The sequence below is a fragment of the Rhinopithecus roxellana genome, chromosome 15 (genome assembly GCF_007565055.1).
Source record: "Rhinopithecus roxellana isolate Shanxi Qingling chromosome 15, ASM756505v1, whole genome shotgun sequence".
In the NCBI taxonomy this organism is placed as follows: Eukaryota; Metazoa; Chordata; class Mammalia; order Primates; family Cercopithecidae; genus Rhinopithecus; species Rhinopithecus roxellana.
Genome location: NC_044563.1, coordinates 72362181 through 72377107, shown reverse-complemented (window position 1 = coordinate 72377107; position 14927 = coordinate 72362181). Strand labels below are relative to the sequence as shown.

General features: G+C 54.6%; 2 protein-coding genes across 2 annotated transcripts; both read right to left on the bottom strand.

Annotated features, from left to right (window-relative positions):
- Positions 1–88: 88 nt before the first annotated feature.
- VSIG2 (V-set and immunoglobulin domain containing 2) lies at positions 89–5082 on the bottom strand. The gene is made up of 7 exons (XM_010384625.2): positions 4564–5082; positions 3910–4067; positions 3212–3419; positions 2227–2385; positions 1239–1358; positions 989–1133; positions 89–286 (listed from the first exon to the last, which is right to left on the bottom strand). Exons 1-7 carry the CDS (start codon positions 4634–4636, stop codon positions 154–156), a joined length of 996 nt encoding a protein of 331 aa, XP_010382927.2. The 5' UTR covers positions 4637–5082; the 3' UTR covers positions 89–153.
- A 562-nt stretch (positions 5083–5644) lies between these two features.
- ESAM (endothelial cell adhesion molecule) lies at positions 5645–14670 on the bottom strand. Its single transcript, XM_010384626.2, has 7 exons — positions 14433–14670; positions 10699–10877; positions 8874–9075; positions 8538–8693; positions 7153–7275; positions 6726–6852; positions 5645–6476 (listed from the first exon to the last, which is right to left on the bottom strand). Exons 1-7 carry the CDS (start codon positions 14500–14502, stop codon positions 6161–6163), a joined length of 1173 nt encoding a protein of 390 aa, XP_010382928.1. The 5' UTR covers positions 14503–14670; the 3' UTR covers positions 5645–6160.
- Positions 14671–14927: the final 257 nt, after the last annotated feature.

Below are 14927 nucleotides of genomic sequence, written 5' to 3'. Positions count from 1 at the left end.
CGGACTTCAAGCCCATTCCTTCTCTTACTGTTAATACTCTTTGAGCCGCCTGGGGGAATTCGCCATACCAGCAGAAAGAAGAAGACAGTATGGTACCCATAGACTTTAATTATTGATATTCCCCCTCACCGCCCTCCCAGGGATCGGGAGAAGTCACACAATCATAGGGAGCTTGGACTTGGTGGTTGTCACGGTGCTGGCAGACGAGGGTCTTTCCAGGAACCCCTTGCTAGAATCAGCCCTCATAGAAGTGTGCTCAGAGATCCCAGGAGCGATGGCATCCTCCCTGATGGGTATAGGCAAGTTCTTAGTGAAGAGTAGAAGCCTCCTGCAGAGGAGGGCCATCCTCTAACCTGGGGACTTTTAAATTTCACTGTGCTTGAGAATAATCTGCGGAACTTTGGTTAAAATGAAGTTTCTGGGCCTCGTCTCTCCCTAACACACAGCTCTAGGAAGGCTAGGAGTGGCCTGAATCTGAATGTGCAACTAGTTCCCGGTGATTTCTGTCCAGGTAATCTGAGGACTCCACCTGGAGAAATATTGCTCTGATCTCTATCCTAGACCCTGACTGGCAGCTAAAGTGGATGACAGAGGCAGCTTCTCCTCCCCTTTCCTGATTTCCTCCACAGAAGAACTGAACTCAGCTGACTGCTCAGGACAAATTCAGCTCCCAGCATCTACAAGCCACTACTACTCCCAGGTAGTTCAGAACAGAAAAGTAAACTTGGTTAAATATGAGGAGGGGCAGGGCAGTCCTGCAAACTAAGCTTCCCTGCCACAGCTTTTACCAGCCACTCCACCCTGTGCTGCTTGCCTGCACCCTCAAATACACAGGTTATACTGCTGCCACCAGCAAATCCCAGGGCCGAACAACACCTCCTACCCCTAAACACACTGAACGATGTTGGAGTTTGAGGACTGCAGGCACCTGCTTTTAACCCAAGCCCCTTCCTCCCTCCTTGCACCATCCCCCAGCCCTCCTGCTCACCGAAGGTCACTACCCCCATATGTCTCCTTGGGCTTCTTCCCCCTCTCTTTGTGGAACCTGATCAGACAGAACGCAGCAACTGACAGCAGCAGCATGACCAGGAGCACCCCAATCAGAGCTCCGGCCACTCGGCCTTGGGAGGGTTCTAAGGAGATACAGGACCTTCAGAGTTGCAGGCTTTCCTCGGCCCACCAGCCAACAGTTTCCCCAACACAAGGCTGCTGGCCGGGCCTCCACCCAGCATCCCTACCGGTCACAGAGAGGGTCAGCTCACAGGATGCACTGCCCATCTGGTTGGTGGCCACACAGCGGTAGGTGCCCGAGGAGGTCAGGGAGAGGTTGGTGAGAATGAGCTGGCCAGACACCTCATCTAGAGGATGAAGAGGAAGTGTTCCATGGCCCATTCAACTCAGTGAGCACCTCTATGAGGACAGCACATTTCATGTCATCCTTACAACAATCCTGTCAGGGAGGAACTCATTTTTTTTTATTGGTGGGGAAACCAGTTCAGAAAAAGGAAGTAGTGTATCTGAGGAGACCCAGAGAGGAATTCCAAAGCTGCTACAACTTACCTGTTCTTTCCACCCTACATAGCTGCCTTTTTGGGAGGAGGAGGACTGTACACTCATGAAGGATTCAGAAACTGGCAATGAAGTCAGGGTGGGGTGCTTACTAGCTGATGTCAGGTTCCTGGTTTGGGGTAAAAGGCTTATTGCTAGAAACTGCATCCTGTAGGGTGGCTCTAAGCGGACACAAATGCTTTTCTAAACTGTTTACCTTTGCCTGAGAAGGCAAAGCACATACCAGGAGGTGATCTGGGGGTGGGTCATTCATTTCTGGATTGATAAAGGAGTTTGCTGGGGCTGGAGAGAACAACTGAATCCAGGAAGAGGAAGCTGAGAAACAGGCTCCTCCAAAGAAACTGGTTAAAAGAGTCAAGACAGTCCGTGCTACTCGGCCTCAGTTTCCTCTCTAGGAAGTTTGGAAGTGATCCATGACCCTTAGGAAACCTAAAAGAAATCTCCCCAAGGCAGATGGGTGGGCATCAACAGAATGCTCCCTGCCCTCTACTTTCTTCCAGGATATCAGTAATATATTCAGCTTGAGAAATACTCCCAGGATCACCCAGCCACACACTGTGCAGGAAGACAGGCAGGAGGGAATAATACAGGAAGCCAAGGAAGAGGCAGATTTGCCCAGGTCTCCTGTCCCCTCTTCCTGATGCCCTGGGCCCTTACCTTGAACCATGCTGCCAGGAGAAGGTGTAGGAAAAGATCCAAGACGCACCCAGTTGTACACTGGCTTAGGAGCCCCCTCGGAAGAGCTGCATCTCAGTGCAGTAGAGCCTCCCACAGAGGTCCGTCCACTCTGACTGCATAAGGGATTACTGGGGGGAACTGCAAAAAACAGAGAGTTCCTCAGCAATCTTCCAACCCCACTCCCAACTTCATTAGGTGCTACATTCTCTACTTCAATACCCCTATCAAACAGTGGTCCTCCTGTGTCCACACACCACTGCATCCCCAGGAACTGAGAGATTTCCACTATTGGAAATTCTGATTGTTAGAGAAAACTCTTCCTCATGTTGAGCCAAAATGTGTGTTAACATAATATCCACCCATTGGTTTCAGTTCCTGCCCTTTGGGCCCACAAAGAGAAATTAAAATCTCTCCTCCACATGACAGCCCTTCAGATAGTTGAATCCAGCAGTCATATACCCATCCTAGGCCTTCTCTTTTCCATCTAAACACTGCCAGCCTCTGATAGTTTTTGTGGTTGCTCATCTCTGAACAGGCTCTAGTTTGGGGTGAGACAGAAGCTCTGAGCACAAAGTTGCTGCTCAGTAATATCGGCCGTTGTTCCTTTGATGGCCACTCCCCTTCTCTGCCACTGACCTTGGGAGGGACAGAATCCAACTACCAGTGAAAGGCTCCCCCATGATGGAGCTTCTGGGAGCAGACTCAGATCCCCATGTATGGGAAGGGCTTTCTCTCCCACACTCTGTTATTAGGCTCTGATGGAGGAGATGCTCTCAGTGGAGGGTAGAATTGGAGTATGACCATCTGGATTAGAAGACTGAAAGAGAGAGTATTTTCGCTTGGGGCCCCCAGTGCAGTTGTGTGCTTGGGCCAAAAGTCAGAAACCAGAGATTCAGCAGGACCAGTGCAAACCCCCCAAGTGTGTGAAAGAGTATGTGGCTCGTGGATCCCCAGCCTGGCTTACCCAGCACAGTAAGGTTGATTAGCCCCAACCCATTGGTGTAGAAATCTGGTGGGTTGTTGACTTGGCAGAGGTAGGTTCCCGTATCTGATGGGTGGACGTCAGTCAGTTTCAGTGTGGCCACCCCCGCTGTGGGGGGGTTCTGAAGCAGGCTGACCCGCTTTGACTTAGAACCAGTTGGATATAGTTGGCCATTGGTGAAGTACAGGATCTGGGGAGAGGCAGAAGACACACATATGTGCCTTTTTCTGCCTGGCATCAACTCTACAGTCCTTCCTCATCAAAGTGGGTATAAAAGGCCCCTGACTTACATCAGCCAGGGAGCTGACACCCTGTAGCTGGAACCTCAAAGGTCTCTCTGTTCCCAAACACCACCCCCTTTTAAGTGCTAAATGAACCTGATCCATTGGTCTCTCTCCCCGCCCCCCAACAGGGAGGCAGCATATTATCTTAGTATCAGTCACAACACCTTAGTGTCAATGGATACACTAAGGCAGGGGAGTTGGAAATAGGATCTATGGGAGAGGAAAGGAAGATAAAGGGTCAGGCAGACTGCCGCTCTGAAAAGATCTTGGGAGAGCCCACTTACCTTTTCATCCAAGTATACTGATCCCCAAACGCCCCCTCCCGACCCCATGCCCTCTTCCTGGGCTCCTGTCCCTCCAGGCCAACCCAGCTTCATGCAGTTGCTCATAGCTCACTGGATGGGACTCAGAGATGGGCTTCCCAGGCTGCACAAAGCTCCACTCCAGGGCGAAGCTGTCTCCCACCGACGTGCTGTAGGTGCAGGTCAGCTCGGCTGTCTTCCCCAGGGGCGTGCTCAGCGGCTCCGTGGGTACCTTAACCTCCACGGCCAGCCCTGGGGCCGGGACCAGAGGGAGGTAGGAACCCAAATTCCAGTGATCTGGAGGGTCGGGCCCACCCCGGGGCATCTACATTGGAAGCTGGGGGCTCCCTCCCCAGAGCACAACGCTCTCCTCTCAATCCAACCCCTCCCTTCCCAAAACCTGAGGTTTCCGGGAGGGGCCGGGTCTCTGTGGGTAAAAGAGCCGGAACCGGGCCAGGTAAGGCGGTGTGTGTGTTCAGCAGAGAAAGGAAAACACTAACCCTTCGGTGGGGTGGTTCAGGCCTGTGCCGCGGAGAGGCCGAACTCGCCCGCCGGCCTGGGGGCCTCTTTCCTCCCCACTCCGGGCCTTCGACACCCCCTCCCCGGCCTCACCCCAGGCGCCTTAGGGCCCCTGAGGCCCACGGCGGCCTCATTTGGCCGGGTGGGGACAGAGTGGGTCCCAAGGAGCCCGGGAAGCCAGGCCTATGCCCCCCAGTTCTCGCCGTGGTCCCGCCTGGCCCCTCCTCACCACTCAGGCACAGGAAGCCTAGCAGGGCCCCGCAGAGAAAGGGCCCCGGGAGCTCGGCCATGGCCGCGTCCATCCGTCCTGTCCTGCTCCTGCCAGGTGGGCGATCAAGGTCGGTCTGGGTGTCGGGGAGGGAAGGGAGCACCCAAGGGTAGCCGCCCGGGCTGGGCAGGAGCGAGACTGGTATCTCAGAGCAAACAGGGGAGAGGCCGGCCCCGCAGGTTAAAAAACAAAACAAACAAACAAAAAAAAGTGGGCCTCCCTCCTCTCCTCCAGCCCAAATTCTGCAATCTCTCTATCCCTGCTCCCTCCTTCCTTCCTCTTCTCCCCAAAGTCTGAAGCTGTCAGGCCTTGGGAAAAGGGCTGGGCTTGGTGTGGGCCTTCTGCAGAGACGGGCTCAGCACTGGAGCTCAGGGAGGAAAGCTGACTTTGGAAGGTGTCCTGATACCCCAGAGCTGGCAAGTGGGGTCCCCACCTCGGAGCCTCACTATCAGTGTGAGCCCCAGGCCGCAGACCCTTTCTGTCCACACCCGTTTTCATTTCACCACTTACTGAGGTAGGAGTCTCTGTAGAAATGAGCACCTCTCCATTTCCACAGCCACTCCATTTTAGGGGCAGAGAAACTGAGACCTAAAGGAGACCCCACCCTTGGTAGGAAAAAACATGGCAGAATTTGGACACAGACCTGCACCGCATACTATGCCGAGCTCTCCCTCACTAACAACAGAGATCTCTTCCAGATGGGCAAGAAGTGTTTTTGTTAAGAATTCTGTGGTGTGGGAGAGGAGCCCTCCTGAGCTTCCTCTCCCCTGTCCCTGAAGAGGAAGCAGATGAGGTACACGCACCCCCTAGCTGGGAGCACTCAAGCTCCAGCAGAAAGCTACCAGCTCCATCCCTCTGCTGTTCAGAGTAGCTCAGAGTCTCCTCCTCTTCTCCACGTGACAAACAAGGACCCTTCTAAACTAGAAGAGCTGCTCTGAGCCTGTGGGGAGAAGCCCTCCTGGGTACACAGCTTGGGAAGGGGTCCACTTTGCATGCTCCTGAAGCTTAATTTCTAGAATTCTTAGTTTGAAAAGGCAACTTGTTTCTTATCCCATACATACATTACGTGTCTTTATTGAAATTTGCAAATGAAAACAACACATATTTCATGTTAGTTTTAAAAATACATTCCCTATCCTCTACCCCAGTAAAACCTAACCAAGCCAGCCTGACAGGTTATATCAATACAGGGAGCTGGAGTGGGAGCAAAGGGTGGTGTTAGATAGGGGTGGGATACAGATCAAGAGGGCCTGGGACTCAGTGACTGGAAGTCTCTGCCACTCACTCTTGGTGAGTAGTTAATTTCAGCAGCTGGCTTCACAGGGAGGAGTCAGGGGTGGGTGGAAGCTCCTCCCACTTCCAGATCCACTTCCTCTTCTTCTATCTCCTGGACACTTAGGTCTTACTGAGACAGTTTTCCCACAGTAAAGAGAGGTGGGGGCAGAGTACTAAGGGTCTGGAGTGTGATTACTCTCCCATTACTCAGGCCTCTGTGCTAGAGGTGACCTCTACAGGAAGGAGAGACTCCAAATCCTTTAGCCAATGAGTGGCGGGGTCATCACACCAGAGAGCCAGCTTGACTCTGGGCGGGCACCATCACAGGCACAGCACCCATGCGGCTCAAGCCAGAGGAAGAAACCCCACCAGGGATGGGAGATATTGGTTGAGGGTTGGCCCCATCTGTTGTGGGCAGTCTTGGTGAGGGCAGGGCCTGGCTGGAGAGACTGGGTGTGGGGGTCAATGCACCAGGCCTGGGAGGGCCGTGGGGTGGCCGGAGGGCTCGTGCGGAGGTGACAGAGGAAAGGGTCCCATTCTTGGAGATTGTGTCTGAGCTCTTGGGCCAGGGCAGGGTCCGGGGAGCAATGGCATCCTCCCTAGTCATCAAAGAAATAACAAGAGGTCAGAAGTGGGAGGGGGAAGGAGAGAGTTTCTACATGCTTGGTCTTATATGCCACCTCTCCCTGCACACTTCAATACTCCTTTCCCTCTCCCTTAAAGTCTGCCCATAGGAATGATGTTTCAGCCACTGACCCCATTCCAATAGATGGGAGGGGCCTGAATTCCTAGACTCTGTAAGGAGAGCAGGGAGAGCCCCCACTGCAGCAGAGACCAGGGACACTTACTTGATATCATTGGCTGGCTCCTCCAGGGCCTTGCCCCGGCGGTGGTACAAAAGGACCAGCCCAGCCAGCAACCCCAGTCCAACCAGGGTACCCACAACAGCTCCAGCAACCACCGCAGCTCCAGGCCCTGGAAAAGGTGTCGTGTTAGAGGGGGACACCCAGCTGAGGGGTTCCCACCCCTCTCCAGTCCCACTCCCCCTACCCCATCTGCCACCATACACATTCCCTCTTTTTCCCTCTCAAGGAGAGGGGTGGCTGTTGAGCAGGAAATGACCAGTCAGTGACCAACCATTTGTACAAACATTTGATCAGGGCAAGCTCCATGCCCTGTTACAATGAGAGGCCTCAGCAGACAGGCCTCCTCCCCACTTGCAACCCCTCCCCCACCACTGACCACTCTTCTTAACCACACTTACCCCTCACTGACCTGTGCTCACTTCCAGGGTCACATTACACTGGGCAGTGCCCACCTCATTGTGGGCCTTGCAGACATAGACTCCAGCCATGGAAGAGGAAAGGTTCGTGAGACTTAAAGACCCACGGATGACATCTGTGGACACAATTTAGCCATCAGTCCAGGGACCCTCTTTCCCATTAAAAAAAATATATATATATATATATTTTCCCTCCTCTGGAATGTCCCCTTTGACCCTCTGGGAGTCATGGCTTGTCTATTCCCTGATTGGGGGAGAGGTGTGACAGCTGGGCTCGGCTCCTAGCTGCAGACTGGCTAGTGCAATAACCTCCATTCCCACTCCTCAGTCAGAGCCCCCAGTGGATATCTGACAGGAGGCCGCAGAGAAAGTGATGCAAAGAGCAACCAAAGCACCATTTTACTTTTATTCCGGCAAGACAGCGTGATGAGAGAGAAAGAACACTGGGGTAGGAACTGGTAAACATGGGTTCCAGAACAGGCCATGTGACTGACTTTAAGCAAGGTAGTTGATATCGGAGGGTCTCCATCTCTTCATCTGCAAAATGGGGACAATATGACCTACCTAATGGTGTTGAAAGGACAGTATGAACTAATCATTATAACAGTGAATGTTTATTGGCTTCTTACTCTGTGCCAAAGACTACTCTAGATTCTTTATGTGTATGCACTTACCACAATTTCCCAACAAACTTGTGAGGTAATAAAGATTATTTTTTAAAAAGAAAAAGCTACTGTTATAAAAATGGTCATGTGAAAAGTAGAAACAGAGGCAAAATGAAAATCCACATTTCCACAACCTAGATCCAACAGTTGCTAACTTTTTGCCATATTTATTTGATTTCTTTCTTTTACTTAGACATTTTAAAGTAAACACTTCAGCATAAATCTCCAAAAAAGAAGTATGCTGTCCCATATAACCACAATAGCATTGCCATGCCTAGGAAATTAATAAAATAACTATCTAAAATCATCGAATACTTCATATTAAAAATGTTTCCGTTATCCCTAAAATATTTTTTTATAACTGGTGTGTTCAAGTCACACTAATGAGTTCAAGCTGATGCGTGTAAAATCCGCATTTTACAAATTTGGGAATGAAGGCACCGAGTCACACTGCTAGTCACTAGAAGAGCTGGAATTTGAACACAGAGACTCCAGCTATAGAGCCCCTTTCTTGACAGTATACACAGTGAACGCACCTAACACAATACCTGCCCTGGCAGGGCATCTTTCTCTGCCCCCATCCTCCCCACATCCTCCTCCTCCTCCCCGGTGCTTGTCAGCATTGGTTCCCCTTTTCACCCCAGTCCCTGTGGTACCTCCCATCTTTCCCCTTCCCCAGCCACAGTCTCGGCTGTTTCCAGAAGTGTCCTCACCTAACACTGGTGCAAAGAAAGTCTGGAAGGATGGAAGCTGCCGATCCCACTGGTATTGGACAGCGGGCTTACTCCTTGGAGACTGGCAACTCAGGGTCACGTTGGCCCCCACACGGGGCACCCCCTGGAGACGGCAGGATGGAGGAGCTGGAGGAACTGGGCAGGGGGAGACAGATTAAAACCACAACCAGGAGACCCACAGATCCTCTCCCTCTGCCCTGCACCCTTCTGTCACTTCATTTGTCCCTCCTCCAACGCTTGCCCTTTAGGAGAGAGACTCACCAGACCTCCCAGTGCGGGTGGGGAGGGGTCCGGAAGTCTGTGCTTCTCACTCACCCAGCACATTGAGTTCTAAGGTTTTGATGCTATGGCCGCTAGGGTTGCCTTTTTTGTCTTGCACATTCACGGAACAGCTGTAGGGGCCAGAGTCTTTCTCCTGGAGACCCTCCAGTCGCAGGGACAGGTTACGGGAGGGCATGGAGTAGACCAAGGATACTCCAGGTTTGCTTGTTGTGACCCCATTGATGTAGGACAACACCTGGTGTGGGGCATAATACATCCCTACCATTACTACATGTGTATACTGTGCCTACAGGCTCAGCCAATCTCCCTCCCCCAACTGGCATTCTCCACATGCCCCTCACATGCACCCATTCTTCTAACCTGAACCAGCTCCCCATTCACCTTTTGTCCCTAGCCCCTCTCACTGCCCCGGATCCTCTTCACCAGAACAGTTCTTGGTTCCCATGCATTGTCTCATCTCCCAATTGCGGTGTTTAGAAAGGTGACATAATAGTGGGAGGAGGGACAATGTAAATAGGAGGTATGTATGCATGCAACTCGGACTGCTGGGGTGGATCCAGGTTTGTAAGACCTGAAACTTACACAACGAGGGGAGGCATCTTTGAGGAAAAAAATATTAAAAATATATTTTAAAAGTATCAAATGAGGCTGGGCACATTGGCTCATGCCTGTGAGCACTTTGGGAGGCCGAGGCAGGTGGATTGCTTGAGTCCAAGAGTTCAAGACCAGCCTGGGCAATACGGTGAAACAGTCTCTACAAAAAATACAAAAATTAGCCTAGCATGGTGACGTGTGCTTGTAGTCCCAGTTACTCAGGGGGCTGAGGTGGAAGGATTACTTGAGCAGGAGAGGTAAAGGCTGTAGTAAGCCAAGACTGCACCATTGCACTCCAGCCTGGGCAACAGAATGAGACCCCTGTCTCAAAAAAATCCAAATGACTTCCTTGAACACAGTTTTCAGGAGTTCTGAACATTGTTTCGTTCTCTTCTGGGTAAACCTGTATTTGGATGTAAACCTGGTGTCAAGACAGATGGGTGGGAGACTGTGAGAGGAGATGGTCTCTTGGTTCTTGAGGTGATATAAAGGGGGGCAAGGTGACAGATGAGAATCATTTGGAAAGAGAAGTGGCCTGTGACTCGACAGTATTCAAAGCAGAGAATGTGAAAGCAGAAATATGCTCTTTTTTTTTTTCAGACAGAATCTCACTCTGTCGCCCAGGCTGAAGTGCAGTGGATGGATTTTGGTTCACTGCAACCTCTGCCTGTGGATTCAAGTGATTCTCCTGCCTCAGCCTCCCAAGTAGCTGGGATTACAGGCAGGTGCCACCATGTCCGACAAATTTTTGTATTTTTAGCAGAGACGGGGTTTCACCATGTTGGCCAGGCTGCTCTCCAACTCTTGGCCTCAAGTGATGTGCCCACCTCGGCCTCCCAAAGTGCTGGGATTACAGGTGTGAGCCACCGCGCCAGGCCAGAAATATGCTTTTACAAGTCGTGCGTGTTACTTCCCCTAAGAGTTTCCCAGTCCTCAACGTCCATTTTTTCCCTCCTCCTCTCCACCCCCATAACCAAGTAAAATGCCTTTCCACTTTCACAGTATTTTGTGTGCTGGATTTTTAGGGAAAGTCGGCAAAAGATAATTGTTTGGGAAGTCTCCCATATCAGAACAAAAACTGAACCGGTGAAGACTTCTGCTCTTCCCTGAAACTCCTTCCGCGGCCCCCAGTCCCCAGCCCCCATTCCCGGCCGCCATTCCCCGGCCTCCATTCCCTCTCTACCCCTCCCACCCCTACCAGCTCTTTGCTTACAACCCCCGCTGGGCGCAACTTGCCGCTGGTTGAGAGGCGTTCCTCCCTCACCTGATCCTCCTTTTCTTTATCTTTGAAGAACCACATCACAAAGGGCACCTCCCCTGGCTGGGCTGAAGACACCTCCGCGTGCAAGGTGTACCACGCTGGAAGCACCACTTCCCCTCCCTCCACCGCCTGCAACTGGTTGGCGGGCAAGTGCAGCTGCAGCTCGGCCCGCGAGGGGGGCGCTGGAGACAAGAGCGAGGCGTGAGTGCCCAGGACCGGCTCCCAGCTCCGCACGCGGACCCTGCCCGACGCGGCTCCACGACAGAGTGAGGAAAGTCGCTCTAACAGGAAAGAGGAACTTTGCGGGGTCCGGCCCCTGGAGGCCTCAAGGGGTACCCAGGGACCACTGGTTCAGTGTCCTGCTTCCCACTTCATCACGACTTCTTCTCTCCACCTCCAGCCTCTGCGGTTGTAGCGGGGATGGGGACACATTTCTATGCATTTATTCGTATCCAGAGGCGTAGATTTCGGAGCATCAAAGAAAGGGGGCAGATTTCCAGCGAGGAGGGGAAGATATCAGGAGAAAGGGCAGATCGACTGTTTCTGTTGTACCTTCCACGTAGCCCACTTGCTTCCCTAGTTTTCCTGAGCGAGAGCCAAGGGAGAGTAGCGATGCTGCTCAGGGCCGCCAGGGTCCCTCACTCCCGAGTTCCCGACGGGAGGCTGCCTGGTTACCTGTTAACCCTGCGGCTCCTTCTGAACTTGCCAGGAGGTGGAGAGAGCGGAGCGGACCAGCGCCCAAGCCTGACCCGGTGAATGCGATGCTCCTCGCCCTCCCACGCAATCCCAGAGGCGGGCTTCCCTTGGAAAACGGAGAGTTGAAACCCAGAAATCTCCTCGGAGCCCTTCTGGGGTCCGGGCGATCTGGGCAGAGAACTCTCGGGTGGCAAGGAATTAAGGGCAGCGCGAACGACGGTCTCCGGACAAGTATAAAGCCTCCCCTCAGTGTGTCCGGCACTCGGGGTGGACCGGGGTGTTGGTTTCGAGGAGGGGGCTATTGTTTGCACCACGGTGTCCTGAAATACTCATCCTTTGCCCTTTGGGGAGGCAACAGAGCAGTCAACTGGTAAGCCCTTTGGGGAATAACCCTGGGCTTGCACACGGCCAGGCCTGAGGATGCTGGCTGCTCTAGTCCCGGGCCCTACTCCTTCCAGGCCTCGGCCCTCTGCCTCGGAGCAGAAGACGCCACCTCTGCATGGCGAGCAGGCGGCCAAGGCCGCGGGAAGAGGCCGCAGCCAGGCCCCGCTCTCCACCCTCACCCTCGGAGAGCCAGGCTGAAGGCCTCTAAGGCCTGGGAGCCGATCCGGCCAGGATGCAAGCCACCCCCACCGCTTCCCGGCTGCGCCCTACAGAACCCCCACCTCTGTTACTTGGCCTTCGCAGCATCCCCCTTCTCATTTCCTGGAGGATCTCTGTGGTCTGGGCAGGAAATTTGTACCCAGTGATAAGGCAGAAGACAATGAAGGGGGGGCCCCTAGACCGGAGGCTCTACGGGAGGAAACAGTCCCCGCCTCAAGGAGCTGGACGCCCCCTGGGGCCCCGGCCCGCTGCTATTCCGCCGAGGCCGGGCACGCCTGGAGCCTGCAGGTGCTGCCGGCTCTTCCCCAGCCTTTCTACAACGCACACCGAGCGGCCAGAGCGGTTTCCGCCAGGAAACTGCCTGAGGCCCAAAAGAGGCACGCGCTTCCTTCACCTTGCGGACCACCAGCGACCTCCCCAGGTCCCACGTTTATAATTCCACTTTCCAGAAGGTAGAGGAGAGTTAAAAGAGATAGTAACGGACACACTGGGGTCTGGGCACATGCTCCTTGCCCTTCGCCCTGTCAGAAACTAGGAACAGAAGAGGGCCTGAGACTTTTCTGCTCTCTGTCCTGGGTGTCTGCTGGCTCGGAAGTCACCCAACTCGTTCGTTTTCTTCGGTCCCAGGGTCCACGGAGCCACTGGGAGAGAAAAGGAGGCTGGTTGGGTCTGAGAGGACACTGGGACAGCCCAAGAAGGGGACCCTTTCGGCCCACAGCCCTCTCCGAGGCCAGCGTGAGGGAGCCGGCAAGGGCCTAAGGAGAGCGAAATGGGCCCGCTCCCCAGGGCAACTATTTTTAGTCTCCGTCTTTCTCTGAGAAACTCCCCCCGCGGGCTTCTCACGCCCCAGGGGCAGCAGCGCTGAGCCGCGGAGGAGCGTGCTGAGGCGGAGAGCCTCCTGGAGAGCCCAGAAGAGCGGAGCCGGGCGCCTGCCCGTTGCCCCGCGGTCACCAGTGCCATTTAACCCTCGAGTGGCCGGCGGGAACTGGGCAACCCCCAGGGGGGCCGATAGGAACTTTTGAGCCCAGGTCTTCAGTATGACGAACTGAGGCCCAAAGCTGGGGTAGGACAGAGGGTTGCAGATGAGCAGCAGGTGAAGCCTGGGACACTCAGGCAGCCAACTTGAACTGCCCTCCCTCACTTCAGAGATTCCTCCAGCCCCCACCCCCCACAAGGAAGGGGGATAGAGTTGGGGTGGAGTGCAGAAGGAACAGAGCTGAAGTTGAAGTTGGGAAAGCCGGGATGAGAAGTTTGAGGGATCCTGGAGCAGGCCCACCAAGCCCGGAGGGACAGAAGACTACTGCTGGCTTTGGTGTGGCCTGGGGGGCTGTACTTGAGACCCACTTTATCCAAGGACTGTAATATTGCATGCCCCAACAACTGTGGAGCACAGAACAGGCAAAAGGGGACACTGGTGATCCTCATCTCAGTCCTCATCATTGTGGCTGAATTTCACTCTACAGCTTTCCAGGCCTTACTTGTCCTAACATCCTCCAACCTGAGAAATGAGTTCAAGTCAATATAGCTAAACCCACCCTTCACTCCCATTCGAGATCCTTGAAGGGGGATGGCAAGAAAGCTGAAGGATAGCAAGTGAAGCAGCTTGAAAGGGCCTAGTCCTGCCGGGTCCTTCTCTCCCAGGTGGAGTTCTGAGCCACCCCAGCTTCAGCTGAAGCCAGCGCCCCTGGAGGCCTCCAACGCTTCCCAAACACTTGCTCCAAGGAGGTTCCCTTCCTGACCTTTGGCCACCCTCCTCTCAATTTCCCCGCATCCCTTTGGCTCTGGGAACCAATAGGGGTGGTGGGCCTGGAGAGGGGGAGGGGGTCAAAATTCTATTTCTCTGTGCGTTTGAACCCCTCCCCCATTTCCTGTGTCCCAAATGACCTCACGGTCGTCCTTTTGGGGCACCTCCCTTGATTCCCAGGGCAGGAAGCAGGAGGGAGCGAGAGAGAGGATCTGCGCTGGGGAATTGACACAAAGTGCGTGTGTCAAGCCTGGGGACCTGAGGTATTTCCCCGGGGGATCTTCCTCATCAGCTTGTATGTGGGGTCGGGGATGAGAGGGGGCTAGAGTTAAGTCCTTAAGCTCTTTAGCCAGTGTCTCATCTAGCGGCTCAGCTCATCCGGCTGCGCTGGGTGGGGGGTGGGGAGTCGACACGGTGAGCAATGGTTCCGATAATTCACGCCAGAGATATCCAGGTCTTGCGAGAGATGCCCTTACCTCCCCCAGCCATCCGCCCCCACACCCAAACTGAGGGCTGTCCCCGCCAAAGCGAGAAGTCAGCGCCAGCCAGTGATGCCCTGGAGTGGGATTTGGAGGTCAGGGGAGGAGGGCGAGTCGTGGGACCCAGTTCCGCAGCAGTGGCCAAAGTTCTCCCTCAGGGTCGCACTCACCCCATCCCGCACCCCAAGTCCCCTCCAGGTCCGGGTTTCACTCACCGAGGGCACTCAGCCCCAGGAACAGAAACCGCAGCAAGTTGGTCACCAGGGGCCCCGGGAGGGAAATCATGGTCCTCCCTGGCCCGGACGGAGTCAGAGGTGCCAGCTGCGGGACGCACGGACCCGCAGGTGTCGAGGCTGCGCAGCGGCCGGAGCGTGCGCGGGAGCCGGGTCGCCGACACCCAGAGCGGCTCCAGCCCAAGTCTGCGCGCCTGTGTGCCGGTGGCCGGGTGGGGACCGACGGCGACAGCGGGGCGGGGCATTCGAGGGGGCGGAGAGGTCGCCGTCCTCCCGGGCGGGGCGCGCGGGGTCCGCCGCCCGGGGGCGCCGCCAGCGCGCGGACGGCGGGACCCTGCGGCCTCTTCCAGGTCTGAACGCAGGGAGGGGTGAGGTAAGCTGTGATGCCCCACGAGCCACCCAGGGAGTGGAGGGGGAAGAGAAGGCTCCAGAACTATCCTGAGCCGTAACCTCCCCTTCCGCCGGGGTGGGATAGGA